We start from the raw sequence: 20,342 nt of genomic DNA, 5'->3' as shown, positions 1-20,342 counted from the left end.
ATCTTAAAAAAAATAAAAATGTAGAAGAAATCCAAAATATGATTATGTGATAGATAAACATGCAAGACCCATACATGAGAAGTTGAAATGGCATGAAAATTAAGGGTCTGGTGAGGAGAAAAATGAGCAGTGCTCTCTCCCTGGGCCAGCTGGTTTGAGTTACATTTTATGAGCAGCATGTGAATTCTAGCACCCTTGTTGAATTAGCTGCCGAATCGCACATTAGTTTTAAGGCTCCCTCTCGAATAGGAACATCATAACGTTTTTTAATTGGGGCTGATAAAAACGTAGCATTACTTGTAGGTTCCTGAGAGAAGTGAGTTGTGAAATTGGGTTTTCATTAAACCTAATGATGGGAAATTAAGTATAGTGCGTCTGGTGAAATGGGGTGTGATAAAAGGCATCACTTCTGCATTATCAGAGGTTAATAAGGGAATAGGTGAGGTAAGATACATTGGAAAAGGGAGTCCAACTAGTTGAATTAATAAACCTTGAAAGCCCCTTGGTTCTGAGTCTTCATAGCATCATTAGCACCGGCATTGACATTATTACAAATGTTCCAGCAATACAAGTTGTTAAATTTCAAATGCATTTGTTTTCCATTCCAGTGTTGGTTTTGCTGACACCAAGTTTACAGTCTGTCTAGCAATGTGTTTAGGGAAAATATCCATATTGGTTTGGGTTAACACTTGGCATCTCACAAAATTTGCCAGGTGCCCATTCCCAAGAAGCCTGTCTCTACCAGGGAGCCGGCCTCTCAGGCAGTCCACACCCCAGGGCCTTTGGGAGACCCCAGGTCTCTGAAGACATCTGTCCCCATGTGTACTGGTAGTTTAGGTGGGAGACACTCCCAAGGCTCGGGCACTGACTCCAGCTCATGCTGTCCTAGGGATTATGAAGTGCAGCATCTAGAGAAGCAAACTCAAGTGCTCCTTCTCCATCCCCAACCCCACCACACTGTCACAGGAGTGATATTCACTGGAAGGGGGCCTTATATCTGTAACAGCTGGGACACCTGCAAAAAAAAAAAAATCGTGTGTCATTAAAGAGAGGAATGAAAACCCTTCAATAGCTTCCCACTGGCTTGGAGATTCTCACATATTGACAGCCTTCTTGACCTACCACCTATCATCTCTTACAACTTTGCCCCATCATGTTTCCACTCACCACCTTCTCTCCATCCCAGTCTCCTTGCTCTTCCCTAAATGTGCTTGACTCCTCTGGCTTCTGTTCTCATGCTTCAGATGGTTCTTGTCTGTCTGCTGTACTAGGCTATCAAGCCTTGAGGGTGAAATCTGTGCATTGTCAGCACCTACCACAGTCCCTGGCACATTGAGAGTGAGTTCTCAATAAATCTGACTCCTGATCCCCACCGTGTGGGGAAGGAGGAAAGCAGCCCCACATTTGCAAAGCTCTACATTTAAACAGTGCTAGTGAAGATGTGCTCCCTGACACCTACAATCCCAGAAGTAAGCAGTATTTTTCTTCTGTGCTGTTAAGAAAGCTGTGCTAACATCTCACCTAGGCCCTTGTTCCCTGTACGTAAACCTATACACTCTAGACCTTTCTGTTGGCAATCCTTTCCCTGCTCAGAACAGTTTTGCTCTTGCTGTCACATAAAAAGTTTCACTTTTACGTATAGAATCAGCGTCTGAGGGATTATTGTGACACAAGCGACAAACAAGCTAAAGGAAACATGAATTTTTGAAAAGACAGGTTGCAGAAAGTCAGGAATATATGCTAAAGCCTTAAGGAATATATGCCTCACCCTCTGCTAAAGGCTTAATGGGGTCTGCCTGGGTAGCTTGCATTGTCTGAAAGCACTGGGGTGAGTGACATCAAAAGTAGCAGTTCTCATCTAGTGCATGCCACAACAGGAGGGCCTAGGACACAGATCGTGTCCTTGGGAGGAGGTTGGTGAAACCAAGCCTAGGTGGTTGTGAAAAAGACAAACTGGGCCCAAAAGACCAGTACTACGCGCTTGCCAGGGAGTCGGTAGGGCAAGAATGTGGTGGTTCTGGTCCAAGGGGAATGGGGGAATTCAAATCTGACCTCAGCACGTGTCTGTTTCCAGGTGGCCATGCTAGAGAGGGCAGTTAGAACAACTCCGTGGGTATAGAGATTATTATCAGGGAGAGCATAGATCTTCCATCAAGGAGAGATCTGGTAAAGAAGAGGGGATATGGGACCCCAGGTCTGGGAGAAGTAGCTGGCAGGACTAAAGGAAGAGGTTTGGACTTCCTTACCGCCAGGTGGGTTCAGCGAGGAACGAGATCAAGGATCAGGGTGGGGGAGGGAGACAGTAGGCAGAGCCCACAGCAGGAGAGAGCAGCTGAGAGGGTCAGGATCCTTGCTCTCTGTTGGGGTCCAAGACGGCTCCCATCCCTCCCAAGGACGTAGGCAAATGGACCAGGAGCAGGCACCAGAGATGATTAGATTTCCAGGCATCCTAGCTCCTAAACAGCTGTCTGGCTTCTCACTTATTCTGGGCTTGGCCATGATTGGCCAAGAGCACCCTGTCAAGCCTGGACCAAGGACTATGACAGGCAGAGGATGACAGCCAACCTGGAATTTTGTCTTGGCTCCACCGAGATGCACCCTTGGAATAGAAACAAACCAAGGGTTATTGTGTTCATTGGTTTGTTGTTTTGATTTTTAAATCTACCGCCACGGCCATGCAAGGGAAGCAGTGTGTGTCTGTTCTTCCTGCAGTTTCCTGATGACTTGAGGCCTGAGTTAGTTCCCCCAGCCCTGGGGAAGGCAGGGAGGACAGAGGACAAAACTCATAGGCATTGTTTTGCCTTCTTTTCTTTGAAGCAGATGGCAGCCGTGGGGAGCTGTCCCAGCCCACACTCACCATCCAGACTCACCCCTACCGAGCTTGTGACCCTGTGGAGATGAGTTATCCCCGGGACCAGTTCCAGCCCGCCATCCGAGTGGCTGACCTGCTGCAGCACATCACCCAGATGAAGAGAGGCCAGGGCTACGGGTTCAAAGAGGAATATGAGGTAAGAGACTGGCCTGTGGTGCAGAGGTTTTATGGGTGCTAAATCCTTGTGATGCAAACTGTGGTCCCCAGACCAGCAGCAGCATCAGTGTCACCCCCAATGATAGCATGTTGGAAAGGCACCATCTTAGTCCCCACCCATACCTACTGAATCAATTTGGATTCATACCTTCCTGTAATAGGAAGACAGAGGGCTCAAACCCCATCCACTTGTTAAAAAAAAAAAAAAAAAAAAAAAAGCCAGCCAGTGATTTCTGGGAGACCTGCTTGCTCGTAATCACCTTTGGCCCCGTTATCTTACTTCTGCTTTGTTCTCAACACTTCCCACTCTTGCCAAGTCACTATCACTTCTGGTGTCTTCTCTCTCTCTGTACCTTCTTTCCCCTACTCATCCCTTTTCTCCTTCCCCAGAACATCTCTAATGCACAGGACTTGCAAGTAGTGGTTGTTACTAAGGCTTGGGGAATAATAGAAGAATTGCAGCTAAGTACAGGAAGTGGCTAAATAGAAGTCCTTCTGAGGTTCTGGTCTTCAGACACATGTCTGTCCTCTCCTTCCCAAAAGTCCTTTGTAGTGTCCTCAAAATTTTCCTTTTTTTTTTCTTTTTCCCAGCAGCTGAGAAAAGAATTCCTACACTCCCCTCACTGTTGTGCAGAACAACTCAGCTTTCTCTGTCGTTTTGTTTCAGACCTTGCCCACCTTTTCCAAAGAGTGAAATAAAATAGAAGGAAAAACTCATTAAGATGTTTTCCTGAACTAAAGAGCACCTCACTCCCCAGGAGGAATATTTTTTTTTTTTTTTGCAAGCCTCCTCTTGCAGCCAGCTCTGAAAACAAGCATTTCTTTCTCTGATTCTCCTTTTCCTCTCTCTCTCTCTCTCCCCCTCTCCTCCTTCCTTCCTAAAATATCTTCCTAGCATCTACTGTATGCCAGGCTCTGAGTTATATGTACTAGTTTTTTGTGGGTTTTTTTTCACATGCAGCATGTGCCCCAAATATGCTTGGTTCAGTTACACTGTGTGCAGTGCAAACGCATTGACTCAGACTCTACACATTTGGAATTCTTGATAATGCAGACTAAGTTTATCTCTCAGACTATATTCTGAGAAAGAGCTTACAAAGCAGTATTTCACAAGCTGTGTGAGGTCATGAAATGGTGCTAGGTTGGGGCTCCAGACAACCAGATTCCAATACAATAAACTGTGTGATATTAGCATATCATTTTGCTACCTGGGTTTTAAAATTCTTTATTAATTGAATGGAGGGTTTGGGTAAGGTGATTGCTTAGGGCCTGTCTGGTCCTAAAACTTTACGAGAATATAAAACACAGTGGCAAGGGGCATGTTGGACACATTTATGAGAACAAAAACATTTATGTCAATGGATGTAAGTGATTACCAGCTCAAGAGAACTTGCATTTAATTTCAAATATGGTCTAAGTAAAAGAGCATTTTTCATATGATCAACCTACAAATCGTGGAGGAAATTAGGATGATAATTGAAGGAGATGGTCTCAGCACCTCCCATCCCTAGGCCTTATTTCCCAGGGGTTTTGTTGAATGGTCCCAGCCCCTTAAAGTGTGAAGAGGGTATATGTGCATGTGCTTATACACATCTCTGTAGATCTGACTGGTGAGTGACTGTCAGGACGGAGTGTGCTGTCAGTAAAGGCATATTCTGTGTCATGATGGTTTAATAAGTCATCAGCTGTCATTAGACCTTATTTGTTTTAAGGTCCCACCAGCATCCAGGGATACAGGTCACTTATGAGAAAGGAGAACAAATAGTCAAAGACTAAGAAACAGTATTCTAAGAACCTACAGTCTAACATTTGAGAACAAAAATACAAGTATATCTGACTCCTTCAGTGCATTTCCTTCCAGAATGATAGCCTGTTTGAAAGTATCCATCCTTGTGTGATAGGATTTGGGTTGATTTTTAAAATTATTTTTGTGCCTTTTTGCATTTTCCAAACTTTATGGCATGGAAATGCTCCATCTTAATAGTGAAAGAGAAAATGGTGCATGTCATTCAGTCATTTAGACCCCACATGGAAACATCGCTAAGTAGACTAGCCTTGCATTCAATCTGTTTAAATTATATTAATCAGTTAACTGGAATGTTTAGCTTGTAATTGACACATTTTCTGATTAATTAGAGGTTAATTGGCAAGTGTTACTTTATGAGGTCTTTCCACAATGTGTCTGTCCCCTTTCCTAGACTTTAGCTAGATATTACTTTGATTATCAAAGCTCCCAGGATGTCTGGAATCTACAGAATGGGTACATAAGTCACAGACCTGCTTGAAGACTGTGCCCTGTTGTAGACATAAGATTCTTGGGCCTCTAGGCCACTGTCAAACCAACATGCTATGTGCTCTTTCTTGCCTATCACCCTTGCTTAGTCTTTCCTTTCTTTTTTTCATACAAATGAGTGGGTTTAACAAGTTGACGTACAGGTTGACTTCTCAGGGGCGCCTGGGTGCCTCAGTCAGTTAAGTTGATTTCAAATTGCGAAATCTCAGGTCATGATCTCATGGGTCATGGAATCAAGCCCTGCATTGGGCTCTGTGCTCAGAGGGGAGTCTGCTAGAGATTTTCTCTCCCTCTCCCTATGCCCATCATCCCACTCATATTCTCATTCTCTCTCTCTTCTTTTTTAATCTCTCTCTCTGTCTCTCTTTCTCTCAAATAAATAAATATTTTTAAAAAATAAGAGACTTCTCAGCTTTAGCAAAGCTACGTCTTCTAAAGTTCGGGTTTAGCTTTATAATTATTTATAAATTTGGTCAATAAATACTCGCTGAGTATTTACTGTTCCCAAGGAATGTTCTAAATATTTGGGATACAATAGTGAACAAAATGGACAGAGGTCCATTCTCTCATGAAGCTTGTGTTTTAGCAGGAGAAACAAGAAATAAATAAGTTGGCAAATTGAACTCCAATAAAAAATATACAATCAATCAATAAAAATAAATTTAAAAATAAATAGAGACTTATTTTGTTAAAAGCTGCAGAGAAGAGGTTCACTGCTCTTCACCCTAGACCTAGGCTGATGTCAGAGTAGATAAAGTATGTGTACCTTCTCTACTTCAGTAATATTCTCTAGTTTTTCAATAAAAGGATAAAAAAAAAGGATAAAACATGCTGATACAGAATGAAGGCCATTTTCACCATTCTTGATGCTCACAAATAAGAGGGAATGGCTTGTGAAAAGTGTAAGTATAAAACAAAAAAATTAAAACTGTGAATTCAGATAAAAAAAGTTATTTTATAACAATTCAGTTAGTGTAATATGTTAGTAACTAATGTAATATGTTAAACAGTGAGACTACTATTTGCTATGTTACAAACTATCCCAAATCTTAGTGACACAAAACAGCCAAGGTATTGTGCTCACTGATTCTGTGGATCAGAAATTTGGACATGGCACAACAGGTCTGCTTCTGCTCCTCGATAACTGAAACCTTGACATGGAAGGCTCTAAGATCAGGCCTGAAATCATCAGAGAGCATCTTTACTTTCATATCTAGTGATTGCTGCAGGCTGTCTACTCAGATCTCAGTAGGATTGCCAGCTGGAACACCTACACATGGCCTCTTCTAGTGGCCTGGGCTTCCTCACAGCATGGTAGCCTCAGGATGTTGGACTTCTTATGTGGTAGCTCATAGCTTCAAAGGCAAGCCTTTTAGCTAACAAAGTAGAAAGTACATCATCCTTTGTGACCTAGATTTGAACATCATAAAGCATCACTGCTACCTCTTTGTATTGGTCATAAACAAGTAATAACTACCTATTCCAAAGAAGGGGAATTAGACTCCATCTCTTGATGGACAGAGGGACAGTTGTAAGATTCTAAAAGAGAATGCAGAACAGGAGATATTGGAAAATACAATCTTTGGATGATACTATCCTCCACAAGTACCATGGAAAAGAAAGGGTAGAACAAGGAAAGGAGATAGTATATTCCAGGGACATAGGGTAAGTGGGGTTCCAATATTAAATAGGGTAGAGATGTAGTCTGAAATTAAAAGATAAGGTTTGAGCAGAGACCTAGTAGAAGATATCTAGAGGAAGAAAATTCCAGATCAGGGGAATACAAGGAGAACAAGAGTGGTATGAGTAGAGCAATAGAAGATGACATTGGAGAAATAAAGGGGGAACTGACCATATAGTGCCTTACAAGCCATTGTAAGGACTTTAGCTTTTATTTTGAATGAAATGGAAAGCCACTGCAAAATTTTGAAAAGACAAATAACCATCTGACATTGTTTTGAAATACTCCTCCTAGCTACTGTGTTGAGAAAAGACATAGGAAGGCAAGAGTAAAATCAGGAAGACCAGTTAAGAGGCCATGGCAGTGGGCAGCCCAGGTGGCTAGCGGTTTAGTGCTGCCTTCAGCCCAGGTTGTGATCCTGGAGACCCAGGATCAAGTCCCACATCGGGCTCCCTGCATGGAGCCTGCTTTACCCTCTGCCTGTGTCTCTGCATCTCTCTCTCTCTTTCTATGTGTGTGTGTCTCTCATGAATAAATAAGAGGCCATGGCAGTAATCCAGGTAAGAGACAATGGTGATGCAACCGAGGTGTGGCTGTGGAGGTGGTGAGAAATGGTTAGATTCTGAATATATCTTACAGATAGAACCAACAGGATATCCTAACACATCGGTATGTGTGTGAAAGAAAGAGAAGAATCAAGAGTAATTCCAGGGCTATTATCTGAGTCACTGGAAGGATGGAGTTGACACTAATGGAGATGGAAAGCCACAGGGAAACCAGACTTGGGGCCAATGAAACAATTGGGAGTTAAGTTTTGAACTGAGTTTGAAATGTCTATTAGACCTGTTAGTTGGGGGGAATCCCTGGGTGGCTCAGCGGTTTAGCGCCTCCCTTTGACCCGGGGCACGATCCTGAAGTCCCGGGAACAAGTCCCATGTCTGGCTTCCAGCATGGAGCCTGCTTCTCCCTCCTCCCCCCCCCCATAAATAAATAAATAAATAAATAAATAAATAAATAAATAAATAAATAAATAAATCTTTAGACCTGTTAGTGGGGATGGAAAGTAGATAGTTGGATATATGAGTCTGGAATTTGGGAATGAAGCCTGGGCTGGGGAGAAAACTTAAGGAGTTACTGTCATACAGATAATATTAAAGCCATAGACTGTTCAAAGTCATGAAGCAAGTGAGCATCAACAGAGATGATAACCAAGGACTGAGCCTTATGGAATTTCAACCCAATGTGTGTGTACTCTACATAGGCCAGGTATTGTACTAGGTTCTAGGAAATGAGATGAGATAGAGCCCTTTCCTTCTGGGACAATTTAGAGCCTATTCTTAGACACAGGCATATAAACTGATCACTTCAATATCTTGGCAAAAACAACACAGTATAGTGCTATGGGAACCCTTGGGGGTGGTGTTCATTCAGCCTAGCCTGGGAATGGATGGCCATTGGCTTTCTGGAAGACATAAAGCCTGAATCCAAGCTTGAGAAATAGGAATAATCAAATGAAGGCAGGGAAGGATGTTCTGGGCAGAGAAACTAAACCAGGATATGGCATGAAGGTGTATATCGAAGGTTGAGTGAAGAAAACAAGAATCACTTTGGTATGCAAACTATATTTGGTGCACAAAGCATACAGGGAGATGGTGTTGGAGTTATCAGAAGTAGTGGGCTAAGAGTGGGGAAGCGAGGGGACATTTGTCAGGCTAAGGAGTTTGGATTCTATTCTAGGGGTCATGCGGAACCATGGAAGGGAGCAGCATTTTTTAAAGTTGAATTAGCATTTAGATGTAATTGTCTGGCATAGATCAGAGCAGGGAGACCAGAGGCAGGTAGGCGGGTAGGCGGCTGGGACACTAATTGAAGGAAAAATGGAGTTGCTCAAACCAGGAGACTGGGCCCAGAGCCCAGACAAGCCCACACACATTCTCTCATGTAAAGACATAAAATCAGCTCATGCTCTTTGGCGTGTAAATTTGAGTCTCTCAATATATATATGTATATTTTAAGCTCAATGACCTAAAGTCATGTATGAATTGTTCTAATAGTCAAAAGGCCTGGATTCAAGTCCTATCTCCTTCATTAAGTATCTGGGTGACCTTGGGCAGGTTATTCTCCTTCCCCGGCCTCTATTTCCATGTTTATGCCATGTGGGTCCAAGTGATCTAAAAAATCCTTATGTCCCACATACTTTGTGAGCCTAAGTAGAAACTAATTGTCCAGGCCAGCTGGATCTCCCTCCTATTGATCATCCAACTGGACCCCTTTCTGGGGCTACCACCCCCATAGTTACATCTCAAGTCCTAGCAACCATGATTGACCAGCGGTCCTGGGTGCCCAGGAGCTCAAGGAGACCTAAGGCAAATTAACTGCACCTCCCATACAAATATGAAGGCTTTCAATCTTGGCCCCTTAGAATTACCTAGGAAATTGTTAAAAATACTAATGCACAGGTTGTCTTTTAGACCAATTAAATCAGAATTCCTAGAGGTGGGTATATTTTCTAAGCTCTGTCAGTAACTATAATGTACTTTTAAGGTTAAGGGACACTTGTCTAAGGAGACCCATGGAGTCACCAGTGTTTGCCATGCCTGTACCCCCAGACCTTTCACCTCACCTACTCTACTTGCTGCTTGTCACATCTGATGCCATGGGGCATGAGATAACCCCTCACAGAGGCAATGGGACAGGACACTGCCACATTGAAGCTAAGAGGCTTCTGCCTGTGATCTTGGACTGCAGAGTCTACCCTCCTCCCTGTCCTATTTCTCCCAGCCCTGTTTCCCCCCACCTTCCCCATTACAAAACAAAAACCTTAGGCTGCCAACAAATGCTAGGAGATGTTGGCTACAGAGAGTTGTCTGTGAGCCCGGAGAGCTCAGGCATCATCATGGTCAGAAGAAGGGTAGCAGGCTCCAAGAAGATGTGAAACAACAGGAAGACGTGACTTTGTCATGGAGAGAAGGGAAGCATTTTAATCCCAGACCAATCCAGGCAGTCTGTCATTGTAATGAATGATGAGCCCAGTAGGACGACCAGAAGGTATCTGGTTATTACAGCCCCATTAAGACTATTTAAGGCAACAAGGAACAGCTGTGAGGAATAGGATACAGCCTAATGAAGAGCAAACATTTGTTCATTCTCTAGTTCTGGACAGACATGCCGCATGCATGGCTTCTGTGGCATGAAGCCAGGGTTGCCACATTTCTCCTAGTCATCTGTAGGTGATGGTGGCAGGCAGCCTTCAGATGGAGCATCACCATGGAGATGGATGCTTCAGCACACCCTAGTGTCCTCTCCTCTGCTCAGGGCCAACTGAGTATAGGCAGATAGATCTTATGCTTCTCCCACAACTTTTTCTCTCCTCGGTTGATGAGATGAGTCACAGAGGATCCCACTAGCAGGTGACTCCTAAGAGATCCTAATCCCCCTCCTTAACTTGCAAACAAAAGTGATTCTGGGGAGGGACCTGGGGAATTAGTAGCAGGTGCCCCAGTCATGACAGGGAAAACCATGGCTGTTCTCCAACTCTGGGAATTCACAATGACCAAAATAGGACAACTTGGACTCCATCTGGTCATTTCACTCCACTCCCCATGGGTTAAAATAAGGAGAAAATGGGCCATTTCCAGTGGGTGGGTAAACCATGTAGGTTCAGACTTGAAAGATTTTCTAGCAGGAAAAAGCTCATGTAGGAGACTATTAACTCAGTGTTTTCCCTTGAGCTTATTTTTATTTTCTATTTATAATTCTGTTTGTAACCCAACAAACAGTATTTGCTGCATTTAATATAACAGCCCTTCCCAACCAAGTGAGTAATTTTCAGATGGTTCCAGAGAAAAATCCCTTCACCATGAGTCAAGACTTGGCTTTCAATCTGTTCCTGACATGCTGGGTGGACTTGGCCAAGGATGTTCACTCCCTGGGTCCCCATTTCATCTCCTGTGAAATATTTGACTGCATAGTGTGGACTCCTGAAGCCTGGTAGTGTATACTTCTACATCATTTGGCCAGAAACACTTACTGAGTGCCTACTGTGTACCTCACACTTTCAGGAGCCCTGGAGATAGTTAGAAAGCCCCAACAAAGGAAATGAAGACCCTACTTTAAAGGAAGATGGTCTTACTACACCATGTACTTACATAAGAAACTCTAATTAAAATGCTTTGCAGCACGTGGGTAAGGGCAGCCCAGGATGAATGTGGGTGGGAGTGGAGGTGTTGTTTATTTTTGCTTTTTGTCAGTTATTACTGCCAAGATCAATCAGAATCTTCACAAAAGATGAGACACTGAGTTGAAGTAAAGTGGAAGAAGGCTGGATGGAGGCAGTAGCATGTATGGCAGAGGTAACCATGCATGCAGGGCCTTGGAAACATGAAAGAATTGAAATGTTGCAAACTAGTTCTTAGAAGAGAAACAAAGGTGCCTATGAAGAGAGAAATAAAAATGAAACCAGTTAGGGAGATAAAGAGGAATTCTATGCCCTTTGCCCCATTTTCCTGACAAAATCAACAAGGCAACAATCATGGCTTTTAAGAGCCCTTCCTTAACCCTGGCTGACTTTGTTTCAAGAAAGAGCTGTTGGCCCAGAGACAGCCACCCAGGAGCTCATGCATGAAGACGGTGACAGTGTATGGACCACCAGTCAGTAGCCTAGAATAGGACACAGAGATTCCCCAGATCATGAGCTCAGTGCTGGGAGGAAAAGAGGTTTCCTAGTCTGAGTTTCCCCAGTAGACAGTAGACTTCATGAAGGTAGAGGCCAGGTCTTACTCCTCTTTCTTCTCTGAAGCATCTGCAGAATAGTATATAAATAGTAAATATTAATCGAATTACAAAGTCCTGGCAAAAATCTTTGTGGTTAAGAATAGTTCTATCCCTAAAAAGCAGCATTTCTTAAAGAAAGGCACCAATGTAGTAAGACTCTCAAATCACTGTCTCTGTAGTGGCAACGAGTATCTGCCTTAAAATTTAAGTTGACTCTTTCCCAGGAATCTGCTGTTTCCATTTACCATCCTGCCTAAGGCAGTGGTTCTCAAACGTGACATGTGTCAGAATCACCTGGAGAGTCAGTAAAGAACATTAAGATGCAGGCTCATTGACACAGGACAGGGCCCAGGCCTCTGCATTTGACCAAGTTCTCTAGGAAATTTGAATTGCTACCAACGTTTGAGAACTGCCATCCTAAAATGTGTCTTTAAAAGAGACCTAGTAGCTTTTCATGGGGATTTTTAAATGGTGCTCTGTGACTCTACACACAGACACGCACTCAACTATTCCACCTTGATCAGAGTTCCTGTCACAGACAAATACCCCCATCTCACTGCCATCTGATTTTCTACTCAGCTTCCCCAGAAGAACTCATAAATTACAGTCTATTTAGTGACATGGTCGCAATAATATTTGCTCTCCTGATGCCACTCTGAGTAGATGTCATTAGTCATCCTCTCCTGCCTTCTCTATCCACATTTATAATCCCTAAGGCATGTGCTTTTCAGAACAGAAAGAGGCGTTCATTGCAAGCTTGGCCTCTGCCAGGGCCACCACTAACTCACATAGCTCCTTAAGGTGAAACAGCAAGAAGTACACTTGTCTCAAGATACTTGTTCATAATATATACAGAAATCTATCATACCTACCAGATGTCTGATGCTCCCTCAGACTTGATGCTCTTGCATTGTGCGCAACCAGTGCGGCCATCCATGGGGACCCTTGCCATCCATCAGCTAGCCATGGACTTCAGTAAATGTGGGTGTTTACTGAACTCATGGACCTCCGTTGAGACCAGACATTAGGCTTCCAATAGCTCACAAAATTCCATTGCACTTCTTGAATGCTTGGTCTTACCTGTTTCTATGGTGAACAATTTGTTATGGTTTATCTAGGATGGTCTCAGTTTTAAAATGAAAATCCTATATAGCCCGGGAAGTCCTTTGGTCCAAGGCAAACCAGGATGGATGTTGTAAGGAACCCCCCATCTTTGGTCTTATGACAATAAACTGGATGTTTGTGATCAAAGGGAGGCAGAGAGTGAATTCTTGAAGTAAGCCATGGGCACTTGAGAGCACATCCTTAGTCAAGACTGGGACAGAAGAGCCTCCAGACACCTATGTACCAGGCATGGTATGAGGAACCCATGACAGTTACCTGGGGTAGTCACTAATCATCACAAAACTCCATAGGGTGCATTTGTGTTTCAGTTTTTTTGTTTGTTTTTATTTAAATTTAATTTGCCAAAAAAAATAACTTACCAACATATAGTATAGTACATCATCAGTTTCAGATGTAGTTTTCAGTAATTCATCAGTTGCATATAACACCCAGTGCTCATCCCATCTTGTGCCTTCCTTAATGCCCATCATTTTTCATTTTTTAAATGTACATGCTATAAAATCCATTTTGGGTGGGGGAGGTAGGGGTATACAGTTCCATAAGTTTTAACAAATGCACAGAATCATGTAAACACCAATCAGCAAAAAATTCCCCGTGTTGTCCCGTATAGTTAAACCTTCCCTTACCTCTAACCTGAAGGATCTTGGATTGTTTGGGTTTTTTTTTTAAAGCGTGATAGGCTATAAACCATTCTTAGCGCTCACTATACTGAGCACTGAGCCTAGAAATAGCCACTTCCTCTTTGCCTCCACTTCGCAGGTGCAGCAGAGCAGCGACATCTACAGGGCACCCATTCCCACCCACCCAGCCTGGAGGCCAGGCTCAGAAACATGGCAGGGCTGTGAAGGGTGTATTATTGACTTAATTTTCAGGAAAGTTCATTGAGACTTAGTGATGAAATATTAACTCTAGGCTGTCTGCCTTTTGCAAAGCTCTGCCTTTTCCCTGACTCCGGTGCACAGTTGGTGGGCAAGAGGTATTCTTGACAAGATAAATGAATGAAGGACCCAGTGGAAATGGTACCTCCTTGGTGAAGACTCTCTGGAGTCTTCCTGCACCAAGGGATTGCAGTGGTGTGCAAGGATGCAAGGAAGTCCTGGCAGGCTGGACTGTGCTGGGAGGAAGTAAGCCCTTGGCTGTGCCCTGAGGTGGCAGCCAGGAACTGCCTGGTCAGCATACCGTGGGCCTGGTTTTGCTGCACCCCAGGGCACATCCTATCCAATTATCTCCAAGGATATAGTCAAACCACAGGGAGTAAGAGGGGCATCATAACTGACAGAGTCTGCTGAAGATAGTGGGTGAATGGATAAATGAAATGGACCACGATGCTCTCAGCCTTGGATTGGAGGTGAAGTTGTGCTCTGAAGTGCTCTGAAGTTTCAAAATTTGGGCATAACTGAAGGAGGCTTATTTACACAGAAGAGTGTCCAAAGAAGAATGGCAAGTTTCAGAAAGGACCCTCCTGTCTCAGGAGGGCCAAAGCTACAGGTAGAAGGAACCAGCCAGTCATCGGGGCAATCCTTGGTGAGAGCAGAGAACTAAAGTAGTAAGTGGGGAAACTGAGGTAGGTCGTACCATCCTATGGACTGACTTAGCACAGCAGGGCCTAAAAAGCCATGACCTCCAACAGGGTCTCTCTAGGTACATGGAATGTCCGGCTTTCTGAGCTCCACGGCTAAGAGCAAGGCTGGATGGGTGAGTGAGTGGGTTGCAGCCACAGGGAGGGTTAGTCTGGAGTAGATACCAGATCTTATCCTAAAGTCTAGGAAGTCTATCAGCAAGGATGAAAGGAGGGTTCACCAGAGAACTCTCAGGGTTCAGGGAGAGCTCTTAGCCACTTATCATGCTGCTAGTACTGGCTCAGCCTCCTCATCTTAAAACACGTCCAAAGCATTTTCATTGATGCAGAATAAAATTCATATTCTTGGTGGTGATTCGCCAACTCCCATTGTGCACTGCACCCTCTCCGTCCACATTATGTGTCACTCGCTCTTATTCTCTTGACCCCAGACCCAGAGAGCCCCCCCCTTCAAGCTCCAGACCACACCAAGCTCATTCCACCTCAGGGCCTCACTTGCTTTTCCCTCAGCTCTTGGAAGGGATATTCTGGAATATTCTTCCCCCCAGCCCTTGCCATGGCTGGCTTCTGCTCATCATTTAGTGTTCAACCTGAATATGTCAACGAGAGACAAGTAGGAACATGCCTGGAGTTAAAGCTGGGTTAAAATACTGCAGGCCATGTCAGGAAGAGGATGTGAGAAAGGACTCCTAGGCTGTGAGCTGCATTGGATGATTTGGGGCTTTGTTCTGGAAGTGGACATTGTTAGGAAGTGGTAAGATTTCTGTGTTTAGTTAGGACTATGCAGTGATCCCGTTTTTGCTCGCCCCATCCTGGTCTCAGAGTAGCCTAGACCAGTGTTGGCATTCTGTGAAATTGTTCGTGTTCAACGGTAAAACATTAAGGCCAGGCCAGCTGCTGGAAGTCAGGGGCCAGCTTCTTTCCTCCTCAGATGTCACCTTTTCAAAAGGTTCTGTGCAATCCACTCTATCTAAAGCAGTCCCTTGTTCCCAGGCATTGTCTATGCCAGCGCCTTATTTATTGCCTTTACAGCAATGATATATACTGGTTTATAAACAGTAATTATCTTGTCTGTTTATTTATTATCTGCACCTTCCCACAACTAGAACAAAGTTCACAAGATGTTATGTGCCACATCCATTGCTATTATTTCTAGGACCTAACACAGTGCCTAGCACCCCAGATGGTTGCCATGAAAGGGAGGGAGAGAGCAAGGATGGAAGGGAGGAGGAGGAGTGGAGGGATTCACTCAATTTGTATTCTCAGGCAAGTGATTTCCTGTTTCTAGACCTCACTTTGCCAATCTCTAAAGTGAGGCAGTGGTTTTCTCAAAAGATCCTTGCAGGTCTGACTTTTGAGGATTCTATGAATATCACAGCTCAGACCTCCAGGGATGAGGACGTTCCCAAATGCATCCTTTAGGACATCCCCAAATGATTGCCTTAGAAAAGCAACACTGTTCAAGAGTAGCAAACATTTCCACACTCAGAGAAGAGTGTAAAAATAGAGCTCGTGCTCTCAGGAGAAGAGAATGAGAAGAGGAAAGCGGAGATTGATAATGGATGAATATAATGAGATGGCAATTTTGGTTTGAAAAGAATGTGATTAGCTCCTAATGACCGCCGCCATTCCCTGGTCAATCTACTGTAACTAGCCGCTAATGTAAAAATAATGCCCCTCGGCTGGCTCACTTTGAAGATGGAGATGAGTCTCCCTTTCATACTTTTACCTCCTCGTATTTTTTTTTTCCCTTCAAGAGATTATCCCCTATTAGATCCCAGCTCCCTCAAAAGGGAAATGGATATGTGATCAAAGTTGGCCAGTTGGGGGTCATTACTTCTCACTCCTGGGTAGCTCTCTTGGGCCTTGTCTCCTCCAACTTGGTCAACAGCATCACAGCCCCAAGGCTCACACCTTCTCCCCCAGCCCCACCAAGGGACGCAGAGGCTCCCAGGGCTGTGGCAGGGGCCCACATGGTTTCCCAGAGAAAGGCCACTTATCACAACTGCTTTGTTTAGCTTTAGGATTTTTCAAAGGATACCTGCATGCTGGTGCATCCTGAAAGGCATGGCTTAGATGTTGAGAAGACCCCCACATTTGCCATTTAAGGACTCCAGGAGTGGACAGGGATCTTCATCAAATCTCTGCAGCGTCACAGCACAGAAGATGCATGCTAATTCTGTGGGGCCCCCATGGAGCAGGGCAAAGACAAAGTACATAGAGACAGAGGAAACAAAATACTGCCCAAACTGTCCATCAGTGAGACAGGAAGCATTAGGAGGTTGTGGGCTCTCTGTCACTGAGGGTCTCTAAGTAGCAGGTGCCATGGACCAGTTTATCCACTGCCTAGAAGGCCACTGTGGGAGGGAACACAACCAGATAATTTTCAAAGTCTCTTATACCTCTGAGATTCCAGAGAATGCACAGAAGCCACCTCACCCACTAGTATTTTCTTTTCTTTTTTTTTTTTTTTTTTTTTTTTTAATTTTTATTTATTTGTGATAGTCACACACACAGAGAGAGAGAGAGAGAGAGAGAGAGGTAGAGACACAGGCAGAGGGAGAAGCAGGCTCCATGCACCGGGAGCCCGACGTGGGATTCGATCCCGGGTCTCCAGGATCACGCCCCGGGCCAAAGGCAGGCGCTAAACCGCTGCGCCACCCAGGGATCCCACCCACTAGTATTTTCAACCATCTGTCCAATCCATTCATTTATTCCAGAGGGGATTCGGGTACCTATGAAGTACAGGCCAGTATTGAGCTCTAGAGATACAGACATGAACAAGGTGCTGCCCTTTTCCTGGAGTAGCCCATCATCAAGTTGGAAGACCAGACTTTCAAATTATTAGATATAAAGTAGTCCATCTAATAATAGAAATGACTGACTAACTGGGGATGAAGTGGGGTGGTGGGAGGGTTAGCAGAGAAGGTTTCACAAAATGAAAGATGCTTGAGCTGGGTTTTGTTTTGTTTTGTTTTTTAAAGATGTTATTTATTTATTCATGAGAGACACAGAGAGATACAGAAAGAGAGGAAGAGACACAGGCAGAGGGAGAAGCAGGCTCCATGCAAAGAGCCTGATGCTGGATGCAATCCCGATCCCGACCTGAGACAAAGACAGATGCTCAACCTCTGAGCTACCCAGGTGCCCTGAGATCGTTAATTTTTTTTAAGGTTTTATTTATTTATTCATGAGAGACACACAGAGAGAGGCAGAGACACAGGCAGAGGGAGAAGCAGGCTCCATGCAGGGAGCCCGACATGGGACTCGATCCTGGGTCTCCAGGATCACACCCCAGGCCAAAGGCGGTGCTAAACTGCTGAGCCACCTGGGCTGCCCTTGAGCTGGGTTTTGAAGGATAGGTAGGAGTTTACCAGGTAGAAGAGAATTTCTTTTCTTCTCTTCACAGGCAGAGGGAACAGCATGTATAAAGTCAGTCTCAGAAGTTTGAAACACCTGAATTTGTCTGTGGCCTTGCATTTAGATCCTTATCTTTGGACTAATAATATAAAGGCAAGAAATGAAGCTGGAGGGTTGTGTGGGGTGAAGTCATTAGGGACCTGGTATCAAAGACTCTGGAATTTATCCTGAAGATAATGCCAAGGGGAGTAACTGGGTCCTATTCACATTTTCGAAAGATCTCTCTGATTACAGTGGAGAATGGATTGGAGGGGACAAAACCAAAGCAAGAGAAACCAGTGAGGAGACTCCTGGGAAAGTGTTTCTCCAGGTAAATTCACTATTTGCAAGAACTGTGGCTGTATATTAGAATCACCCAGGGAGTTTAAACACTGCTGATGCCTGTGTCCCATCCCCTAAGGGTCTGACTGAATTTAATAGGGCTGTGGCTTTGGGAGTTTTAAAGTTTCCCCAGATGATTCTAATGTACAGCCTTAACAAAAGCTCCAGCGGACTGTAACCTAAACCCTAGTACATGGTAGGTACACAGCAGATTCTTCCCCCACCCAAATAATTGTGAGAATATTTAGAGTGTCCTATTCTTGCCTTCTTACCATTTTGAGGTGGATGTAAGTGAATGAACAGTTGGCTTTTATCACACAAGGTTTCGGGTAGAAAATCCGCCCCTAGAATATCAGCTTAAACCTTGAGAAGTCCAGCATTACCAGTGAGACAAGCACAGCCCACCATGGGCCTGACAAATTGTCTGAAACAGCTGGTGCCACCAGGATGGAGCAGGACAATGAGGCCCAGGGCTGGAATCTGAGTGCTTAGAGTTACATGCAAAAGCAAGAACCATCTGCAGTCTAGAGATGTCCTAAGATGGTGACAAGGTGGATGAAGGGTGATGGTCATTTGTAAAGAGGAAGAAGAGGATGAGGAAGAGGAGACAGGTCCTCCATTTGTAAAGTGAGCACTTTCTTGTCTCCATGCTTTTGTCACACTCAGATTTAGGGCAGGGATTGGTGCTAGAGAGTAGCACTTGCTTAGCTTTCCTCTGGGATGCTTAAGGGTTTGTGACACACAAAGATAAAAATTCTGATCAATCAATAGCTGGGAAGACATTCTAGTACCCCAGTCTGAAACTCTGGGGAAAACTAAGTGGGAGAACACAGCTTAGCCAGGCAGCCCAGGCAAGGGCCTCCTACCCCATCTCCATTCGATCTAGAATGACTAGATAGCAGAATGAGCACTAAGTTCAACCTACCCAAACACTGCATAGTTGAGGATCATGGTCATGCTTCTAGAAAAAAGGTTGGCAAGGTACAGCCACAGGCTAAATCCAACCCAACACCTATTTTCGTGAGGTCTTATCAGAATGTAGCTATGCCCACTGGCTCGCATTTTGTTTGTGAGTGCAGTCACTCTACAACCATAGAGTATGAGTGGTTACGGCATGGAGTACACGGCCTATGCTGCCTCTCCAAAGCCCATGCTGCCCACTCTCTGACCCATCTCAGAAAGTTTGCCAACCTCTTCTCTAGAAGACACACCCATGTTGGTTTAACACAGGGGAGATTGGAAGCAAAAAAGAAGGGATACTGTGCATGAGCTGGGCTTTTAGTAGACAGCGGTCCTGCCTGCCTATAAAACACAGCCCACTGACTGGTGGCACTTGTGACCACTGGGCTTACAGACTGCTTGTTTAGGCTGAACCTAGAAAGGGATGGATGGGCAAAGGCAGGCCAGTGTAATAAGGTGAGTGGATGCTCCTTTTCCCTGCACCATAGACATCGAGCTGTATAGATGGAAAGTATTGCAAACCCAGCCTCAGAAGCAGTGCGGGGGCCTATGAGCCCACTCTGCTGAGTACAGGGTGGAAGCATGAATCCAAACACAGCCCAACCTTCATGCTTCTGCAGCTTTCCTACAGCTGTTCCTGCTCACTTAAGTGCCCATCTTCCTTCTCTGTACCCTCCCATTTCTATAACACTTGGCTCATAACTGTTGATCATTCCACATGGCTGTTGACTTGTCTGTCTCCTCCTGGGTTGATGACTCTCAGCCCTTCTCTCCCCCAGCTCTGACTGTGAACTTCTATGTCCAACCTCTTATTCAGCATCTCAGCTTGGATGTCAAATAGTCATCTCAAATATGGCTGCTGATGCTGTTGTTACTGGGTGGAATGTGTCAAGCTGTACACTGCACTCAGCAAGCACTCAGGTGTTCTTCTAAGCACTTAATGGACCCAAAACACAACACTTCATTCCTGCCCAGTTCTTTCTCCCCATGTACTTCTTCTCCATCTTCGCAAATGCCACAGCTCTCCACTCAGCTCTTCAAGCTAACAGTCTAGAAATCAGCCTTCATGTCTCTTTCCCATCATAGTCCATACTTACAATAGATGTGGTGGCCTGCCTGTGTCCCCTCTATACTCGGCATTCCCACGCATGCTTACCCAATG

General features: G+C 44.5%; 1 protein-coding gene, 1 long non-coding RNA gene and 1 other non-coding gene across 15 annotated transcripts in view; 1 reads left to right on the top strand and 2 right to left on the bottom strand.

The window, feature by feature from the left end:
* The window catches only part of PTPRT (protein tyrosine phosphatase receptor type T), a 1,044,320-nt gene that overhangs the window by 937,595 nt on the left and 86,383 nt on the right, over positions 1 to 20,342 (top strand). For 9 of the 13 annotated variants that reach the window (XM_035705859.2, XM_049100203.1, XM_035705866.2 and 6 more), the window contains one exon: positions 2,818 to 3,008. In XM_035705859.2, coding sequence (XP_035561752.2) covers positions 2,818 to 3,008 — 191 coding nt within the window. The remainder of the gene's footprint in view (positions 1 to 2,817; positions 3,009 to 20,342) is intronic. The other 4 variants (XM_049100205.1, XM_035705865.2, XM_049100207.1 and 1 more) reach the window with 1 other exon arrangement.
* LOC112673968 (uncharacterized) lies at positions 247 to 6,678 on the bottom strand. The gene is made up of 3 exons (XR_003145161.3): positions 6,527 to 6,678; positions 2,858 to 2,983; positions 247 to 1,015 (listed from the first exon to the last, which is right to left on the bottom strand). It is a non-coding gene; the product is annotated as an uncharacterized LOC112673968 (long non-coding RNA).
* On the bottom strand, positions 13,571 to 13,691 carry LOC112674338 (small nucleolar RNA SNORA43). The gene has a single exon (XR_003145386.1). It is a non-coding gene; the product is annotated as a small nucleolar RNA SNORA43 (small nucleolar RNA).

The sequence above is a fragment of the Canis lupus genome, chromosome 24 (assembly GCF_003254725.2).
Source record: "Canis lupus dingo isolate Sandy chromosome 24, ASM325472v2, whole genome shotgun sequence".
NCBI lineage: Eukaryota > Metazoa > Chordata > Mammalia > Carnivora > Canidae > Canis > Canis lupus.
This window is presented reverse-complemented; position numbering and strand designations above follow the sequence as displayed.